Raw genomic sequence first — 20000 nt, forward strand, 5'->3', positions numbered from 1 at the left:
ATGCGTGACATAGAGCGATTTTCAATTGAAAGTCGAAAGTATTTAGCGAATTGCTTTGGTTTTGCATTAGATCGGTTTTTAATTGAGTGTCGAAAGCAATAAGCGAATATTGATTGCTTTGGTTTTGCGTCACTTCACTCAGTGATTGGTTCAAAGTTCTCGCGCCGCTTTTTTAACCAAGCAGAAGTGAAACCAAAACCAATCGTGGCTAGCGCGTGCACATTCTCACGCGCTTTGTGCCGGCTGCGTGTAAATTACCTCGAGTTTTGACTGGTTTACTGAATTGTCTGCGTCCTTTTTGATTGGCCAAAGTAATTACTTTGGTTTTGGTTTTACGACACTCGATTGAAACTCGCTCTAACCCACCAATCAGCATCTTTGGTTCCCACGGTACATTCGTACATTCGAATTCGCCGCCCATACACCTTATTCCAAAATGGCCGCCATTAGCCTGCGAGCAGGCTCACTTGTTAGGCAAGCAAGGGCGCCGCAACCGCGAGTAGGCAAAGCCGGCGAGAAGAATGGGGCGAGGAAAAATTCTTCTCGCCTGCTTCGCCGGCTCGCGGTTGCGGCTCCGCCGCCCTTGCCTAACAAGTGAGCCTGCTCGCAGGCTAGGCCGCCATTTAAATATTGTTTTGTTTTTATTCAAATTAGCCCTTGATGCCTCGTTCTTGAGCCTAAAATTCAAAAGAACATTTTGCCTTTAACGAGGCATCAAGGTTTAATTTGAATAAAAACAAATGAATATCTAAATATATGGCGGCCATTTTGGAAAAAGGTGTATGGAAAGCGAAGAATTTCTAAAAACATATCATAATGGTGTTTGAACTGTGAACTAAACAAAAACTCCAATTCGCTTTCCGGACGCGGAGTCGATCTTTCTAGCTATGTTTGGTAATTTGATTGATGGAAGCCAAAACGCAGTTTAGCGCCTTGCGCTTGAAGGTAAGATTCCGCAAAATTATGAAAACCGCAGTAACATGAAGAAAGAGTAATGAATCAATATGTTATTTGCATATTTTCGTGATGGCGTATCATGAAATTTAATACGATCCAAAGGGCATCTCCTAATTCTCTCGACACAAGGGGTCTACATCCCTGGGGTGGGAAGAGAAAGGACTCTGGGAACGAGGTCAGATTATTTCACTTCCAGACAATCGGCTGTGATTTCCGGTACGCTAATCATAAATATTACATGATTCAACGCTTTGATCTATCGACTTGGACCTAAAACCTCTGAGCTGTTGTGTTTTGTGGTTTGTGAAATGGGTCTTCATTGGTCTCTAGCTGCTATCTTGGCTGGATATATTATAGGGGAACTTTTGCGAATGATCTTAAAAAGAACACTTCCAAAAGAATACTACATCTACGCGAAAGAAATGATCTCCACGTTCCAGTTGTCCGTCTGTGTGTTCGAGATCGCCGTTGTCGGAAGATTTTACAGCGTCTGGATCGGTCTCAGCTGTTCCTTTGTCCTATTAGCCTTAAAAAACGCAGAGTTCATTTTTGAGGGGGCTCTGGCAAATCCGTGTGGGATTTTGGAAGATGTTGTTTACAAAGAAGCTTACTTCGTGAAGGACAATGTTGCGAAAATTACATGTCAAGTTGTTGGCGGTCTTCTAAGCTTCCCGTTCATACAGTTGCTTTGGCAGTCTTCCTGGAGCGATTTTCATGACAAACAAGTTAAAAGAGGCCTTCGATCAACTCTCGAAGTCTCGCTGTTATACGGATTTTTCATCGAAATTCTGGGGACCTTCGTTACGACCATGAGTGATTTCTGTTCACGTGGACAGGCGTTAAAGAAATTCAACGCGGTTATTCGTGCAGCTAGTATAGTTGTTGTTTGCTATTTTCTTTCTGAAACTACTGGAGTGTGGATGAATCCAGCGTTAGCTACCGCTCAGACGTTCGTATTTTGCACAAGGAAAGAGGTGATCTATGAGCATTTGTTCGTTTTTTGGCTTGGTCCAACCTTGGGGACTTTGGCCGCTATCCAGATGAACACGTTGCTATTAAGATCAGCACCACCGCAGAAAAAAGATAAGAAAAAGAGCAAACGGTGGAATGGAAAAGAGTCTTCTGGCAAAAATAGCAAAAACGAGGGAACGAAACCTGTTAAAGAACTTAAAAAAAGGCATACTGGAAATGCTTGATTAAGAAAAAAAAACTGCAGTAGCGTATGTTACTTGGCATTCTGGGAGTGTGGGTGGCGTGATGTGTTTGGCGGAAAACGTTAAATATTTAATTACTTGAATGAAACATAAGCAAAGTTGTCAAAGCTGCTTTTGTTGAAAGATCTTTTACCGCTTTTGCCAGTACAGTAGATTTAGAGAAAAATTTAGCAAGAATTTCACTGCAAAATATTATAAGGAGATAACAGTATTTTTTTACACAGCCCATTTAACCAAACAGATCTAGAAACAGATGAAGTTGTACTGACTCTTTCATGAAAGAAACTTCAGTGAATATTAATCCCATGAAATTTTCGTCTTTGTTTTTCTGTTTAAATTTACATGAGATTAATTTTTTTCTTAGTTTTCTTTTCACTTATTCATATAGCATTTATGCCCCAGCTACTTTACATGTGATATCTGGCATATTCCTGTTCTGGCTGGACAGTTAATGTTTTTTTGTGCAATATAAATCTCTTACTAACGGATTTCAAGGTCCGCACTGTAACTTACAGCCTGTTGATACAGCCTTTTTATTTACAGCCCATGTGCAAATTAAGTGTGCAGGCCATAAAATCAGGGTCGGCCAGGGTTTTTGGGTATACAGTTTACAGGGGCTTTTTAAATCGGGTGTACGGTATATTGCAGCTTAAATACCGGTATTCAGTATATTATCACTTTTTTGAATTTCAGGTATACAGTTAACAATGCTTCCATTAATTTTGGGTATATTTGGATGAATTTTGGGTATTTTTGGCGAATTTGTTTTGGGTATACTGGTATAACACTACCCTCTCTGGCCGACCCTGATAAATCAACATGGGAAAAACAAGGATAGGATCCATAACTTACAGTATGGACAGAAAAAACGAGGTTCGTAAGGTACTTATTATATCTCTCAGGAAATAAGGCATGCAGGAAAGGAAACCAGTTGAAGTCAAGTGGAACGTTCAACTGACACAAATTATTGGAATGTGTAAAAATCTGAAAACCAATTAAATCTTAGTGGCTTTTTGAAATAGTTGCTTGCAAGATTCAAGTATTTTCACAATTTCATTTCACATAAACATGACAAACTTGCCAAAAAATGTTGCATCGAAATCACAATTTAGCATGCAGTACAGCAAGCCATATGCAATACAGCCTGCTAAATTTGCCAATCAAAATTGTTGATGTGGAGCTCTCGTGTTGGTTTAAAGAAGCTGCTTGCGAAAGGTAAAAAGTTGGTTATTTTAGGTTATACTGTTTAAGTCAATGGTAGTCTTTAAACTGAGCTGTTAAGTATTAAAGACTTCAAAGCAGCTAAGTTTTACTTAACCAAAAATGCGTGTGTGAAGGCCTAAGCAAAATCTCAAGTTATTTTACTTTGCTTCGCCTTAAAAGTTGGAAAGTTGAAACATTAATGCAAGTAAGAGATAAGTGACTTAAAAACCATCCTTACGACTGACTTGCGGTTTCTTGGGCTGCGCCAGGAGGTCAAAACAATGTCAATCACAGCATACCATTGTGCTTACGTTTACTTGAAGTATTTGCATTAAATTTGTGTGTAATGTGTGAAGTATTAAGAAAAGATTACTTGACTTGGGATTTTCCTAAGTTTACTCATGATGTAGTGTAAAGACTACCAATTTATTGAATCCTAGGAAGCAATCTTTTCTCACCACAATAACTGGCCAAAATTCTTTGGTTTTACATTATGTCATGCTGGTCATGGTGGCTGTGATGACGACTTATAATCCAGAATTATAATCCACCTTTACAATTAATTATGCCACACTATTATAAAAACAGAAATTATTAGATGATGTATGTCATACAAGACTTTATAATATCACGGTTATTGTAGTCCTCCAGCTATTGCTCAAGTTACTCATATTTATTACTGAAAAATTATCATTACACAGATGTAAAGTCTATGAATACAATGTCATCATTTTGAAGTCACATAGACCCTTTTAATGAATCTAATATAATGTATGCAATTTTCTGGAAATGTCATCAAACTTACTCTTTTATAGGAAGGCCAAAGACAAGAAAGGAAATTGCAAAGAATTCAAAAGCCAGGATTTTGAATGAATTATACTAATATTGCAATTTTATTCATCATGGTTATACACCAACAGCTGTCATCTTACATGGTATACTTAAGATAATCTGAATCATGATACATGTATTATCATTATCGTCCTTTTGGATGGGTAATATGCAAGAGTTTTTACAGTACAATAACGTACAAGTTTTTGGGAATGAATGCCATGCAATTTTGATATTCACAAAATAAAACAAAGGCATCACTCTTTACAGCGTGTGCTCATTGCTTCATGTCTTGCGAAGTCTGTTTTTGGGGTGCAGGGTTGGCATAGTGGTGAGAGCACTTGCCTCCCACCAATGTGGCCCGGGGTTTGATTTCCAGACTTGGCATCATTATGTGGGTTGAGTTTGTTGGTTCTCTACTCTGCTCCGAGAGGTTTTCCTCTGGGCACTCCTCAAAAACCAACATTTGATTTGACTTGTGTTAATTTGTTGAATTCAGTTTACAGTGCCCCAAATTAGTGCTCCACTGCTAGAAGACAGGCGCTTAAATAAATATGTTATTCACCGGCTGGGAGGTTTATATAGGGAAAAACTGTGCCCAAGGGCCGTACTCGATACCGAGGGCACAATTTTTTCCTATACGGACCGACCGAAACTTCACTAATTAAATCTGCAGCTTTGCTTGTCCCTTTGCATCTTTGGTTACCACAACTATGGACTCTAAAGATAGGAAAACTCTGCCTGCTCACATGCACAACCAATCAGATTGTTGCATTGTCAGGATACCGCCCACTCCAATCAAAGAAATGAAATTAATAATACCGTCGTTTTCACCTAAGCGTGGACACGTCACGGGGAAACATGCTCTAACTGGTTGCAAACATGACAAGTTTTGTCTTTAATCCTTCACAGTTTGAGGGATGTTTATGCAAGTTTTCCTAGAATGGCAGCAAGACTGGATATAAAAGACTTTTTCTAAGAGATTGACCCTGATCTGATAAAGTATGCTTCAAATACGTTCAGTCAAACTATCGCACGCAAAAGTTTGCTTATGTTAACGGCTGCCAAACTCAAACTTCAAAGAACATGTTTTCCCGTCGTGAGTCCACGCTTAAATGAAAACGACGGTAGATGTCTCATCATACTTAATAAGTTGCTCTCTATTTGTGCATGCCCATGACCATTTGAAATGATTACAGTTATTTTAGGTCAAAATGAAAATCTACATTTATGCATTTAAATTTGACATGCAACAGTAACAAAAAAAAAGAGCTCTTTATAGCTCTTCAGGAAAATTTGCCAAAACAGTGGACAACATTATCATGCTTCATGGATGACTTTATTTTCACCACTCTGACAGAAAACAAACTTAAGGTTAGTTGATATACCGGTAACCATAATGTACAAGAAGTCATTTTTTTGTAAAAATTATTGAGAAAGCAGACCATCTGTAAAATTCAAAGCTCCACTTTCAAAGTTACTTGTAGAGCCAACAAGTGATGAAGGTGAAAAGAGGAATGGGATGAAAGATACGCTGCCATCTGACCAACACTGAAAATAAGAAACATGTCGATTGAACTTTTGTTAAATTTAACGACATTGGTACTTCATACTGTAGTATGCATAAACAAGTGAAGACTGGTTAAGACAAGCACAACAGCCAATATATTATTGCAGAATAAGCAACTCTATAGCTTCCTACTTTAATACTCTGCATTTCTTAAGGACAGTGCCTACTATTGTTATTGCGCACCTCAAGATAATTGGGTTTCCAACGGGTGGTGCTTACTTATACAGGGATATTTTAGCGCGATTTAAAACCATGCGGAGAAAGCAAAACTTCGCAAGTGCTCTTGGTATCCAAAAAGTAAATTCCCACCCATTCCACAGATCGGTGGTTTTCGTAGTAGGTACTCACAACAACATTAAACTTCTAGTAATCATTTTAAGGTCTCATCATAGGTTCTTCTACCAAATTTCAAAATAGTGTTTTTGACCAGGAATTTAGACAAAGTATGGTATAAAATCAAAACATGTCAAAAAATTGAAAAACACAGCTGACACAATTTTGTACATCAAACGTTAAAAATAATAGTTCTGAAAATTTGCGACTCTTACGCAATAATATTCTAAAGCGGAAAAAACACAAAGCAATGTTTTCTGGTCAACTTGCCATTTTGCCCCAACATTGTACACATGGGCTTTTACAAAAATTGGATGGACTTAAATATTCACTAATCAATACTCTTAGTCATTATGTTTAAATTTCAGCCAAAAAACGATTTTTAAAAATTTCATATTATTGAACCTATGACGAGACCTTAATAACAGAGTGGGGTTTTAACGTCACAGTTTATAACACCCAGACTGAGAAAAGATTGTTCTTTTTCCTGAGTTATTTGAAAGACCCTGAGGGTTGGTCCAACCAGGGACTTAAACTCAAAACCTCTTGCTCAGCAGCCTGGCACCACACCCCATTTAGGCCATCCACATGGCATCTGCTTGCAGCATCTTAAGCCTCTATGCATTATTTTAGCCACAATATTGCTCAAAGCATTGGACTTAAAAGGACTTTGACTTACTTTGCCTTGAACAATAAACTATTATGAGAAAACTATTAAAGAGAGAGAGAGACCTATGGAGCAGAGGGTTTTCTTTTAAGAAACAGCACAGTGAGGTCAGGGCACAAGCTACGTGTATGGTGAGAGCATACTGGGCTAAAGCCGTATCTGCCAAATCACGCAAGCTGCATGAGAATTTATAGCTTGTGTGGTGTTTGGTAAGCAGGCATGATCCCCTTCTCAGTATCCAACTCCTGATGACAGTCTGCACTCAACACAGAGCAAACATGATGTAACTTGAAAACAAAGAAAACTTACAACAGTCAGAAGTGCTCCCTTCTTGAAATTCTTCTGGAATGTAACAAGCTCTGGAACAGTATTTGGAGGTCCTCTTACAAAGCCACTTCAAATTACAAACAGAAAGATGCAAATTATATTATTTTCTGTGAATCCAATGATGTGCCACAATGCCCTTTCTTAATTAATACATAGACAAAATTAATATACAGTACAGGCAAAATACCTTTTCAGCTGGATAATCCCAAATAAAACATTTTATTAACCCCTTTGCAATTGACTCCCAGAAATGATCAGTATGTAAATTCTCCTCACAATTTCAATGAATCGATGAAATGTCAGTCAGATAGGTACTGAGAATGAAGATTGTGTTATCCACTTAATAAGATGTGTCTTCTTGATATAACACCAAATTCCTGTGACTATACCCAACAAAGAGAACATTTTCCGTAGTTATATTATCTGAGCTGATCCAAGCCGTATCTATACAAACCATGTACACTGGAGGCAATGAGCTATTAAATAACAGCTGGGAAAAAACACAATTTTGAATCATCTTTTCATTTGACTGTCTATTTCTGAGTGAGTAAAAGTTTTACCATTTACATGTAATTGCAGACGTGCAGTTATGTGGAGCAATGTAATTCATTGAAATTATTCCTTTTGCATAATATTATTAACTGTTAAAATTCTAACAACTTGCAATCTTTACAGCAGAAATAAGGTACAACTTACTTGGACAGTACGTGTTTTCAGAATAATTCAAATATTTTTGTAAAACAGTCAAGGCCTGTCAATTTTTAATATTTAAGAGCACAGTCCTGTACTACTGTACTTAAAAAGTTTTGGGTTTTGGTGGAGTCCAAACTGCACGTTATTTTTGAGGCCCCTTTTTCATTACTTATTTACTTATTTTCAATAACGTTTTCTCATTTGTTTTCTTCTTTCTCTTATTTTGCTTACTTACATGTAACTACATGTATTAATTTCTCATTAATTTTGTTTCATTACCAGGGCATTATTTCAAATGTAGGAGCTAATCTTGTTTTGAAGACAGCAACCAGTTCCTGGGCTTCCTTTATTTCACCTGATATAAAATCCAAGATTTTAGCAATTTAAGACCAGAGTAATTGCTACGGTATTAAAGTGTACTACTTTTTATCAGTCTATCATTAATCTGTTGCATAGTTGTCTGTAGTTTTAGTGAACATCGTGATTGCCTCTGAGTGCGAAGGCAGTGTGGCCCAGTGGTTAGGGTGCTTGCCTTGAGATCCAGGGATCCCGGGTTCAAGACTCGATCGCTCTGACCACTGGTTGAATTTGTTTCCTGGTAGTCCCTGGTTCAACTTCCCAGCTGCACTTGTAAATAGCCAACTGATTTGCCTCCGGCCAGTTGAGATTCTTAACAGTTGTTTTTACATTCTGTCGTTTCGTTAATTGTGTTCATTAGCCCTGAAAAACCCCTGTGGGGAGTGGTCAATTAAGTATGTATGTATGTATGTATACCAAGTTAGAATCTTACACATGTGCAGCCAAGTAGTGACACTCCCCTCCCCTACCTCCCTCCCATAAAAAAAGTTCAAAGTCCTAAACCTGAATCGCAAACTATACTTTGTTCTTCAAACAAAGTAATAATGACTTGAATCTCCAGTACCATTTTCCCCAAAACTCACTGCATACAGAATTTATCCTTGGTGTCAGAAAGAATAATTAAAATACAATAATAACTAACTTCAGTGAACTATATTTAAGTGTCAAGAAGCCTTCTAGTGTGTGGGCAGTAACTGGGGACATTGTACATTTAAATCAAATCAATTAATTACTGTGATTTTTGGAGGAGAGAGAAAACTGTCCAAAGTACCCAGCGAAAAACTCTCAAAGCTGAATACAGAAGGAAGTAGCCATGTTTAGTTCGAATAGTACTGTTATAATTATTTATTAAGTTGGCTGCAGTCCCAGGAGAGCTCAGTGGCATTTTTGTATGTACATAATCTTGCAAGCTGCGAAAACTACACTGTAGTTTATTAGTGGATTAAATTGTGTTTTTGTTGCCAACAACCCTGCCTTCTGTTTAGTCTGTGGATGACTGCTTCACTTATACCAAGCATACATGTATATCCATAAACACAAATTCAGGTGGGAAGCGAAAGCGCAATTAGATTGCTGTTTTACCACATGAACAATAAAACTTATATCATTGTTGAGGTCAGAGAAGAAAAAAACTGGAACTTACTTGTAACTGCAATTTAATCAAAAGCAGAGCAGAAAAGTACCTTTAAATATAACTGCCAGCCTCTCTCCGAGAGGGTCCCAAGCCATTGACTGGACAAATCCTCCAATGTTTACAGATTCATCCTTCATCTCCCACGTGTGTGGTGTCAAATCTGCACATTTCACAGCAAGTCTTGCACCCTTCGCCATGGATGTGCTATTTTTCTTGTCACCTTCAAACCAAGCAAAATAAAAATATATCCATGTTGAGGTTCCCCATTGACGAGTAAAATTGTCTGACGTTAGACAGAGTAAAATACTCTGGCGTCAGACAAAATACTAAGTATGGCCGGTTTTGGGGTGAATGCAGGGTTAATACACTGTATTGATTTATTTAATTCTTTAGTTCACAAGATCATGACAGAAAAGATTTGAATCCTTCTTTTAGCTAAAAAAGGGTCAAAAGCATAAAAAGCGCTGATCAAGAGAAAAATATACATTTACTTTGAGCTCAATGTTACGTTAAACAGAGAATTTCAAAGTATCTTGGAAGCTTCTGAACCTTTTGTTTTTGGTAGGGATTTCACCACAAATGCTGTAAATGAAAGATATTTTACACGACATTGTAGTCCCCATCATTGTTTAGGAAGAGGGGGAGGGGGGGACATCTCATGTTTCTTTTGGATTGTAAACTGGATGACAATTTAGTGAAGACCCCAACAGAACAGTAGATTTGTCTTGAAAAACCACAAGGGAAATTGCTAACAAAAAAAGTAGGTGACTCCACTTTCCTAGTTTTTCAATGCACTTCATCATGACTCACTGCTTTTTTAAATTAATACCTTAACAGAAACACTACATGTACATGTATGTCTTACTGATATCGTGAAACTGTAGTGAGTAAAGAGCAGGTTCATTTGCCACTGAAAACAGAAGAACCTTTCCATCTGGGCTCCAACAAGCTGCCTACGGTAAAAATCAATTGAGATTCAGTGACTGAAAATGAAGTTAAAAGCTACTGTGCATGTATCAATCAATACTTGTAATAATAAAAACATGCAACCATCAATGCTGTATCCAAAGCCAATGGGAATTGCACAGGAAAGCACACCATGATGTAACGCAGGTTGGCTGAGGAATGTGGACCACTAAATTAGCCACTCAATTTTTTTTGTATTATGTGAGAGATACCAAAAAATTATTTTCCAATAAATGAAATAAAATTACCTGACAAGTACCTGCCAAGTTTGACCATTTATCACAAGTCCAGGTCTGAGTCTCCCAAATTCTATGAAAAGTACAAAACTTGATCCATTAACACAGAGACATGAACATTATTAGCCATGGGAGGGGTTGTGATTTGGCATTTCTGAAACGAGGGTAAGGGTAAGGATACGAATACAGAAAGTACCCTAAACATTCATAAAAGCTAACCTTAGGCCTAAAAACGTTTGTTAGGCCTAATTAGGCCTAAGGTTAGCTTTTATGCATGTTTAGGATACTTTTTGCATTCGTATCCTTACCCTTACCCTCATCCTCGGTCTTACCCTTACTCTCGTTTTAGAAACACCAGTTGTGATTCTGGTTTATAGTGCACTGAAATTATGTTCACAAGCTGGATACCATTTGACCATCTTGGTTTAATCATCTACATGTAGTTTGATCATCTATCGCAAGTATGTTATTGAGAAGGACTGATGACTGATGTTTTGACAACCTGACTAGTTAGAAGTCATCTTCACAGTCAAATGAAAATTTCTTGCTAGTTAATCGATGTTAGACAAGTTTAAACTGTAATCTGATTGATGAGCAAACACATTCAAGCTGTTATTTGTTGTAGCCAGGAAGTAAAGGTTTGTGTTAGTCTATTGTCAGAAAAATTACCGGTAATAGCATTTAATTGCTCAGTAATGGTAAATAAAGTTCAAGGATGGTAGTGTTGGTATAGTTTTTATGAGGGCACTTTGCCTAACCCCAATGAATCTTTGACCCAAGTTAGCCATGTTTTTACCCACATCTGGTAGACTGGTGCTAGGGCATAGGCAAACCACACCTAGAACCCAAAATAACGTATCTGTTTGGTAAAGTCTGCATACGAGCCAAGTGGCCCATCAGGCCGGAGCTTATCCCGGTTTCCATGGCATGAAGCGACTGGGAGTATTTCTACTCCCCCTGGATGGGATGCCAGTCCATCACAGGACTGTACTCTACATTGGAGAAAAGGCTAGAGAACGTGTTCAGAACAAGTCTTTCGTGCGTGGATAGAACTAAGACTCAGTACAGTTTCCCAAATTTTCCCAAAGCACCATGAAAAAAAGTATTAATAAAAACATACACAGCCCCAGGCACAAGCAACAAGTATCAAGAGGATCTTCAAGGTTTACATTCCAAAATTGGCATCTATGCCAAGTTCAGTTTCTTGGTTCTGTACCTTTAAGGAGGTACTGGGGTTGTCCCTCTCCTAAAACCCAACCGTTGATTTGATTTATTTTCTCTGAAATTAGTAGAACGTAAGTGCCCTGTTATGATCTTAAAGAGTAGGTGCCTCTTCTGGGAAACTGCGTGGGAACACAGTCATGAGATCCACAACAATAAAACCATCATAGGCCCAAGAAAATAATGATATTTTGTACTTTTCTTTTTCATTGTGCTTGTGCATAAACAACGTTGGATGTTGGTGTGAAGTTAGGGTAACCACAAGAAGAATGATTAATCAACTTATTTTAATTGTACTTATGACTGACATCCACCAACTCAATGCATTTCCTCGGACATGCACATGCCACATTTTCTAGTAATTGTTTCATGAGTGGGAATGTCGCCTTTGCTAAAAATGATGAAATGGTATATGAAATGAATCATATAAGAACTGCGGATATGAAATCAAGTGAAGCTATGATCTTCGCAGTTATCAGCGCAATTTTTGCAATTGCGTAGAGAAGCCTGAACAATTCACGACTTCCACGGGGTTTGAACCCGTGACCTCGCGATTCCGGCGCGACGCTCTAACCAACTGAGCTATGAAGCCACTGACGTTGGGAGCTGGTTATTTGTGGGTTCTAATGGTCCCGTGAGGAATGAAATGATGAAATGGTATATGAAATGAATTATATGAACTGCGGATATGAAATCAAGTGAAGCTCTTATCTTCGCAGTTATGAGCGCAATAGTTGTAATTGCGTAGAGAAGCCTGAAAAAGTAATGACTTCAAAGGGGTTTGAACCCGTGACCTCGCCATTCCTCACGGACCATTAGAACCCACAAATGACCAGCTCCCAACGTCAGTGGTTTATAGAGCGTTGCGCCGGAATCACGAGGTCACGGTTCAAACCCCGTTGAAGTCCAGAATTTTTCAGGCTTCTCTACGCAATTGCAAAAATTGCGCTCATAACTGTGAAGATCAGAGCTTCACTTGATTTGCTAAAAATATCATGGATTATTTTCACTTTATTTTTTCCAGCCACATCATAATAATATTATAATTATTATTAGGTGTTACCAAGCTGGTACACAGACCACTTTTGTTTTAAAGCTAATAAGCCTAACTAGCCTTGCTATGACAAGCAAAATAATTTGGAAAGAATTTTTGTTTCAAACTGAGGACAGTAGACCTGTCTAATTAACACAAAAACAAAAGAATGTAAATTAAAGTGGTCAGCATTTATGAAAGTGGTCTATCCACGACCTCCTGCTTTTACATCATCATAAGCACCCACCTGAACAAACTGGAAGGCGTAGCAGCAAATAGATTTCTTTCGTCTGGAGACCATGCAGTAAGAGTAACTCCTCCACCGGCTCTGTACAAGGGTGTAGCCAACTCTAACGAGATGTCCCATACCTTAATAATATTATTATTGTGGTTAGGATTTAAATACGTAAGATTTTAAGAATCATTTTTTAGCTTGAATCTTGGAAAAAAATCTTTTTCATTAATTATTAAATAATTATTAATTGCTAATAGCTTGCTTTTCTCTTAAAATATTACAACAAGAACGGCACTACAAGATACACAATAAAAATACTACCGGTAAATTACCAAACTAAAATTCATGTTCGTGTGCATCGTGAAAAATATCATTAATACACTCAAACCCACTAGTTGTCATTCAATAACACATCTACTAAAAAAACTCTAGTCAAATCTTGTCATAAAAATTCGCACATGACACAAACCATCAAGTTACTGTCTGCTGGTGACCCAGACACCAATAAATGTCCACTGGGACTCCAAGAGACAGTTGTCACTGGAGCATGTCCTGGGTAAGAGAGGTGTCGCACTGAACTGCTGCCTAACCTGAAACAAAATGCAGGACTCAAAGATGCATTTCATTTATTTAATTTATGTAATTATAGATTAAAGTAAATTAGAGAGGTTTTCAATTGAGTGTTGAAAGTGATATTAAGCACTCATTGCTTTGGTTTTGCATTACTTCACTCAGTGATTGGTTCAATGTTCTCTTGATAAATTTTACTCTGTCTAAACACCGGGACCCAGTTGTTTGAAGGGTGGATAGCACTATCCACTGGATAGGTCACTATATTTACTGTATACGTCAATTGCTTTTGCTAGTGTTTATCCACCTTTTGAACAATGGTGGGGTGGTTCAGGAATCAATGGGTTAATAACAATTATTGTAGATTATAATTATAATTATAATAATATTGATTTACTTTCAGTGGAAGGCAAAAGACATTAGAAGAGCCAGGTGAAAAAAGCCGGTTTGCTTAATAAGTTCTAGTACATTGATCACAGTCTGCTTTGTCTACCCTGGCTCTTGATTGATGAACATAATAATAATCAGTTACTGTATTCTTAACATGCTTGGAGACCCAAGGTCTGATATTATTAAGTGGAGGCAAGCGGAAAGACTTGTACGGTATTTATTGCAGCTGGTCATTTTTTTTTCTTTTTTCTGCTTGCAATTTCCCCTCTTAGTCACCATCTTCCCCAGAGTCCGTTCAAGGGTGCTGCAGTGTTCTTTTCACTCATGGAGTCTTTTTCTTCCACAAGGTTCACCAATTCCACAGAAGCCCAGTCTTGTCAGCGGGCAACACAGAAAAGCGCATACTAGACAAGTGGCTATTTGAAGTAAAGTAAAAAAGGCTCTGTTCACTTTCAACAACCACCATCCTGCTGGTAGTTGGCTTACACCTGTTGTAGCTGTTGGACACTACCATGGGAAATCTCAAGGTTTACAACTGAAGATTTATCATTCTATAGGGTGCTAAAATGTGACACAAAATATCGGAGATCCCCACTCATTCAAGGTGGACTAAAAATTCCAGTTGAACTTGTAGTGTACATGGAAAATTCCTCTGAAAACCACCAAGCGCTGAGTAAATGTGCCACTAAATAAGGATTTTTCAAAATTGCTCCATTAAAGTGTTGCCGAAATTTCATGTAATAAGGTGGTCAGAATAAAACACATAGTTACCTAACAACTGGAGATGTTGGATCAACAGTCCACACAAAGAGGCCATTGTCACATCCAACCACTAAAACTGAACCGGACAGAGGTCTAGACAAAGGAAAATATTTAAATTTAGATTTCAGTATGAACTTGCCTTGAGCACCTTGAATTTCATGTTACTGGTCCGGTATACAAAGTACACATATCTGAGTGACAGGTTGTAAGCGTGTTTGAACATCCTTATCCAAATTATCCACCCATGTCACTAATCCACATTCAGGTGTTGCTTGTTTCTATTCAACTTTTAAACTAAACTGTATAATGAGGTTAAATGCAGTTTAACCGAGTTCACGGCTACGAGCGACTGCAGTCAATTATTGTCGTCAGTGGTTGTGTTATTATTATTTGCGCATGTGTTGGATTCCTTGTGCTAAATGTGTGCTACAGCTTACATGTATTCATCGGCATGGTGGGAAGAAGAGCATTTTGTGTGGAGCGTTTAGCAATTTTTTCCCTCCCTCACTCTCTCCCCTCTACTTTCCACTGTTCATCAGTGTGACGGGTGCCTGTCTTCTCGAGGGCGTGGGGGCTCATGGCTGGTTTGTCAGGTTTGGCCAGCCATTGGTGCAGTCTCCATCTTGGAGCTGGCTGCCAACAGTGGAAGCCACAGTATGGCTCACTACAGCCACTCAGACACCTAACCTCCACAATAAAATTAATAACAGTGAAAATGAAAATGTTAAAAGGTCATACATTTGAGGTTTACCTCCAAGAAACACAACTCACAGCTTTTTGCAGCTTGTGCTTCAGCAAAGGAACAACATCACTATCAGACAAAAACAAAAAAATAATATTAATTAAAATTAAATGCAGAGTCAGTCAAAGCAATTTGGAAATCTTCATGCAGCTAACAACACAGTTTTTAACAACTTGGCAGCAACTACAGAAATACATGTATCTGTTGTACCTTGATAGTGTATGAACCTTCACTGAATCATCCTAGTGTGAAGGAAGAGAACAACAACAAACCCCTATTAATTATAATATTAATTAATGGCTTGATTTATACTATAGATTGATTATCTGTCTGGTGTACAAATGTAAATACGGGACAAGCTATGAGATGATCCATCAGTGTGTCTTCTACTTTGAAAGATATTTATGCCAGATGAATTTCCAAGAAAGCACAACGAAAAGGTTTGGGTACCAGTCAAATCAATACTGGCGGCAATTTTCAAAATGGCGGCAACAACACAGTTTACCGCAAACAATCGCTTTCTTTGTGTAACAAAGACTTGATTTCATGGAGAGTTAATCTTTAGCCTGTATTTATACTCACAGACAGGGGATCCGTCCAAACGAATTATCCACGGAAGTTCATCAACAAAGACGAAATATCCAGATAGTTGTCTTGTCGGATCATTAAATTTTTGTCTGTTATGCTCATATTTATTCACAGACGGACGAAGTACTATTCTCTGCCCAAGTTTGTCCCAGTCTCCACAGTGCACCGGTGGCTCAGTTGGTTGAGCACCAGGATGTCACACGGGAGGTTGTGAGTTCAACTCTGGGCGGACCAACACTCAGGGTCTTTATTAAATAACTGAGGAGAAAGTGCTGCCTTTGTAATGATGTCTGCAAATGGTTAGACTCTCTACTCTTCTTGGATAAAAAGGACAATAAGCCCTACAATGTCCATAACACTATGGGACGTAAAAGCTAGAACCCACACACCGTTCGCAAAGAGTAGGGCATGTAGTTCCCGGTGTTGTGGTATGTCCTCTGTGGTGTATCATGGTTGGGAGGGTAAATGCTCAGAGATGCTAGCTACACCAAGCTACTCTAAAATCTGAGGGTAAATAAAGATATTATAATGATAACGGGTATTGTAGTGTATGTTCAGTGCATCCTACATGATGTATCTAGCAGTGCAAAGAGTGATGGGATTATTATTAAAAAGCGTGGCGGATTAGATTCGGAGTGTTTCTGGTGTGGCTTGATAATCCATTGGAATCGGTTTCAATACACGAGTAAGACACGACATCTGGCGACGAGGATAATCTTTTAGGTAGTGAGAGTTAAATTATGGCAGGTCTATAAAAGTGGATGATCTACTAACAAGTGTAAAACCCTTCGATCCGAACGGCGAACCTTCGAGCATTGGCCGACAATGGCAACGATATATTAAAGGTTTTTCGCTATATGCCAACAGCAAGGGCCTCATCATCCAAGCAGATAAAGCTGATGTACATGTTAATCCTGATGTACCTCCAGTGGCCCAGCCAGTCAGGCGTACTCCATTCAGCCTTTGTGACAAGGTGAAGAAGAAGGTTGAGGAACTTGTAAATATGGATATTATCGAGCCAGTAGAGGGACCGACACCGTGGGTTAGTCCGGTAGTAGTGGTGCCGAAACAGAATGATGAAATTCGGCTATGCGTGGACATGCGTAGAGCCAACAAAGCCATAATCAAAGAACGCTACCCCATACCTACTGTAGATGAAGTGCTACAAGCCTGAACCAAAGCACAGTATTTAGTAAGCTTGATTTGAAGTGGGGATATCATCAATTAGAACTCCATCCAGATTCCCATAGCATTACTACCTTTATCACTCACTGTGGATTGTTTCAATATAAGCGCCTTCTGTTTGAAATAAGTTCTGCCCCAGAAGTGTATCAGCATGTTATCCAGCTAGCACTTACAGTAGTGACTGTGAGCCGGAGTTGCTAACATCTCTGATGACATAATTGTACATGGCAAAACTACCAAGGAGCATGACACGAGACTAAAGCGAGTCCTGGAGAAACTGAAAGAGAAGAACTTAACTCTTAATGCAGAAAAGTGTAAGTTTCACATGACCAAACTAGTGTTTATGGGACTCATACTAACAAACCAGGGCATTGGTCCAACTGACGAGAAAGTGAAAGCTATTGTTGAGGCGAGAGAGCCGCAGAATGCATCAGAAGTTAGGAGCTTCCTGGGACTTGTTAACTACAGTGCACGGTTCATCCCAGATTTCGCCACAGTAGCTGAACCTTTGCGTAGACTGACAAAGAAAGGTGTCTGTTTCAAGTTTGGAAACGAACAGAGAAAAGCATTCAATGAGCTGAACAGCAGATTAGCAAGTGCTGAAACCCTTGGGTATTTTAACAGATACCAGGACACTAATTATAGCTGATGCAAGCCCAGCTGGTCTTGGCGCGGTACTTGTTCAAGAGCAACAAGGAAGAAAGAGAGTTATCAGTTATGCCAGCAAAAGTCTGAGTGACGTGGAAAAACGGTATTCTCAAACCGAGAAAGAGGCGTTGGCAGTTGCTTGGGCGTGCGAACGCTTCCATGTGTACCTGTACGGCATTGAATTTGAACTATACACAGATCACAAACCATTGGAGACAATATACTCAAACAAATCAAAGCCCTGTGCCAGAATTGAGCGGTGGATTCTGAGGTTAGAACCATACAGTTTCAAAGTAAAATACCTGCCAGGAGAGCAGAACATTGCAGATTAGCTATCATGCTTACTTCAAGAAGAGAACCAAGCAGTTTCAACGGTAGCGCACAAAGTATCCGATGAATTTATCAGATTTGTAGCAGTAACCTCAACTCCACGCGCAATGACGACACGCGAGATTGAAGATGCATCAGCAGAAGATGAAGAACTAAGTGAGTTGCGGAATTGTATAGCTGGGGGAACTTGGAGGAAAGACCAGCTCAAGCAGTACATACCTGTAGCCAGTGAACTGTGTGTGATTGGCAAGTTTATCCTCCATGGTACCAGAATCGTAATACCCAGCAAGTTGAGATCCCGAGTTCTTACGTCAGCACACGAGGGACATCCTGGTATTGTTAGTATGAAGCAGAGGCTGAGATCAAAAGTATGGTGGCCCGGGATCGACAAAGAGGCAGAAAAATTTTGTAAAACGTGTTTTGGGTGCCAGCTAGTGAGCAGTCCTGCCCATCCTGAACCAATCAAGTCGACCCCCTTGCCACAAGGTCCTTGGCAAGACTTGGTCTTGGACTTGCTAGGTCCTTTACCATCAGGCGACTCTGTGTTGGTCGTAGTTGATTATTTCAGCAGATATTATGAAATTGAGATTATGCGTTCCACGACATCTGAGAAAATCATTGCGAGTCTGGAGAGGATCTTCATAATCAATGGTTTACCACTAACAATAACCAGTGACAATGGTCCGCAGTTTGTTTCAAATGAGTTTTAGAAGTATTTGGAAGACTGTGGTATTTTGAAGACTACGCCATTATGGCCCCAAGCGAATGGAGAAGTGGAAAGGCAGAACCGATCTCTCCTAAAAAGAATGCGGATTGCACAAGCTGAGGGAAAACAGTGGAAGGAAAAAGTTTGCAAATATCTGATTGCATACAGATCGATTCCTCACACCACCACCGGAGTGAGTCCAGCTAAACTGCTGTTTAGAAGGAAAATTCGGACCAAGTTACCTGAATTCCGTGAAGATAATGTAGCAAGTGAAGTGCGAGACAGAGACGGCGAAATGAAAGCAAAGGCTAAGTTATACATGTATGCAGATGGAAAAAGGCATGCAGAGTATTCAGATCTGGTTCATGGTGACAAAGTCCTGGTAAAACAAGAGGGGCATAACAAGTTGTCGACACCATTTGCACCAGAATTGTATGACGTTGCAATCAGAAATAACAGCAGCATTGTTATCAAGTCTCCTGAAGGTGTTCAGTATGAAAGAAATAAAGCCCACCTCAAAAAGTATGAGGCTGAAGCTGTTGATCCTCCTGCTGGAGAGAATGCTGTCGAAGTGGGACCAGACCCTACAGACCTTAAGACGGATTGTGGAGAAGCAAAGATTGCTGCACCCACAAGACCTGTTCGTCATAAGAATTTGCCGGCGAAGTTTATAATCATAAAGACTTTGATATGACTTGATTATTAGAACTGTTTGTGTTTAGCTAGGACATTGTTGAGTCATTTCCTTTCTTTACTAGTAACTGTAAATTGCATTTATCCAGGCAGAGTCAAGGTTTCATTATCTATGCAATTACTAAGTTTGCTCTGATTTTGTTCTCGTGGTTGTTAAGTATGTTTGCTTCCCATGTAGTGTTCCGGAAAAGGGAGGGATGTAGTGTATGTTCAGTGCATCCTACATGATGTATCTAGCAGTGCAAAGAGTGATGGGATTATTATTAAAAGCATGGCTGATTAGATTCGGAGTGTTTCTGGTGTGGCTTGATAATCCATTGGAATCGGTTTCAATACACGATTAAGACACGACAGGTATCTTAATCAAAATGGCTATGTGCATGAACATTTTACGTGTACAGGTACACT

At 39.1% G+C, this 20000-nt stretch overlaps 2 protein-coding genes and 1 non-coding gene across 4 annotated transcripts in view; 1 reads left to right on the plus strand and 2 right to left on the minus strand.

Moving 5' to 3' along the window:
* The first annotated feature begins 1162 nt into the window (after positions 1–1162).
* Positions 1163–4469, plus strand: LOC138048013 (aquaporin-11-like). The gene has a single exon (XM_068894578.1). It carries the CDS (start codon positions 1266–1268, stop codon positions 2151–2153), a length of 888 nt encoding a protein of 295 aa, XP_068750679.1. The 5' UTR covers positions 1163–1265; the 3' UTR covers positions 2154–4469.
* A 1058-nt stretch (positions 4470–5527) lies between these two features.
* LOC138047987 (aladin-like) overlaps positions 5528–20000 on the minus strand; it is a 26520-nt gene continuing 12047 nt past the window's right edge. For both annotated transcript variants that reach the window (XM_068894575.1, XM_068894576.1), the window contains 11 exons: positions 15653–15684; positions 15452–15511; positions 14710–14793; positions 13448–13568; positions 12991–13112; positions 10502–10562; positions 10153–10240; positions 9337–9507; positions 8075–8150; positions 7085–7169; positions 5528–5756 (listed from right to left, as the gene is read on the minus strand). In XM_068894575.1, the coding sequence (XP_068750676.1) occupies positions 5634–5756; positions 7085–7169; positions 8075–8150; positions 9337–9507; positions 10153–10240; positions 10502–10562; positions 12991–13112; positions 13448–13568; positions 14710–14793; positions 15452–15511; positions 15653–15684 (1023 nt within the window). In that variant the 3' untranslated portion in view covers positions 5528–5633. The remainder of the gene's footprint in view (positions 5757–7084; positions 7170–8074; positions 8151–9336; positions 9508–10152; positions 10241–10501; positions 10563–12990; positions 13113–13447; positions 13569–14709; positions 14794–15451; positions 15512–15652; positions 15685–20000) is intronic.
* Positions 12230–12302, minus strand: Trnas-gga (transfer RNA serine (anticodon GGA)). The gene has a single exon. It is a non-coding gene; the product is annotated as a tRNA-Ser (tRNA).

This window comes from Montipora capricornis, chromosome 1 (assembly GCF_036669925.1).
Source record: "Montipora capricornis isolate CH-2021 chromosome 1, ASM3666992v2, whole genome shotgun sequence".
NCBI classification, from domain to species: domain Eukaryota; kingdom Metazoa; phylum Cnidaria; class Anthozoa; order Scleractinia; family Acroporidae; genus Montipora; species Montipora capricornis.

Coding starts and splice junctions, on each gene's coding strand:
- LOC138048013 (XM_068894578.1), top strand. CDS start 1,266: ATGGGTCTTCATTGGTCTCTAGCTGCTATCTTGGCTGGATATATTATA.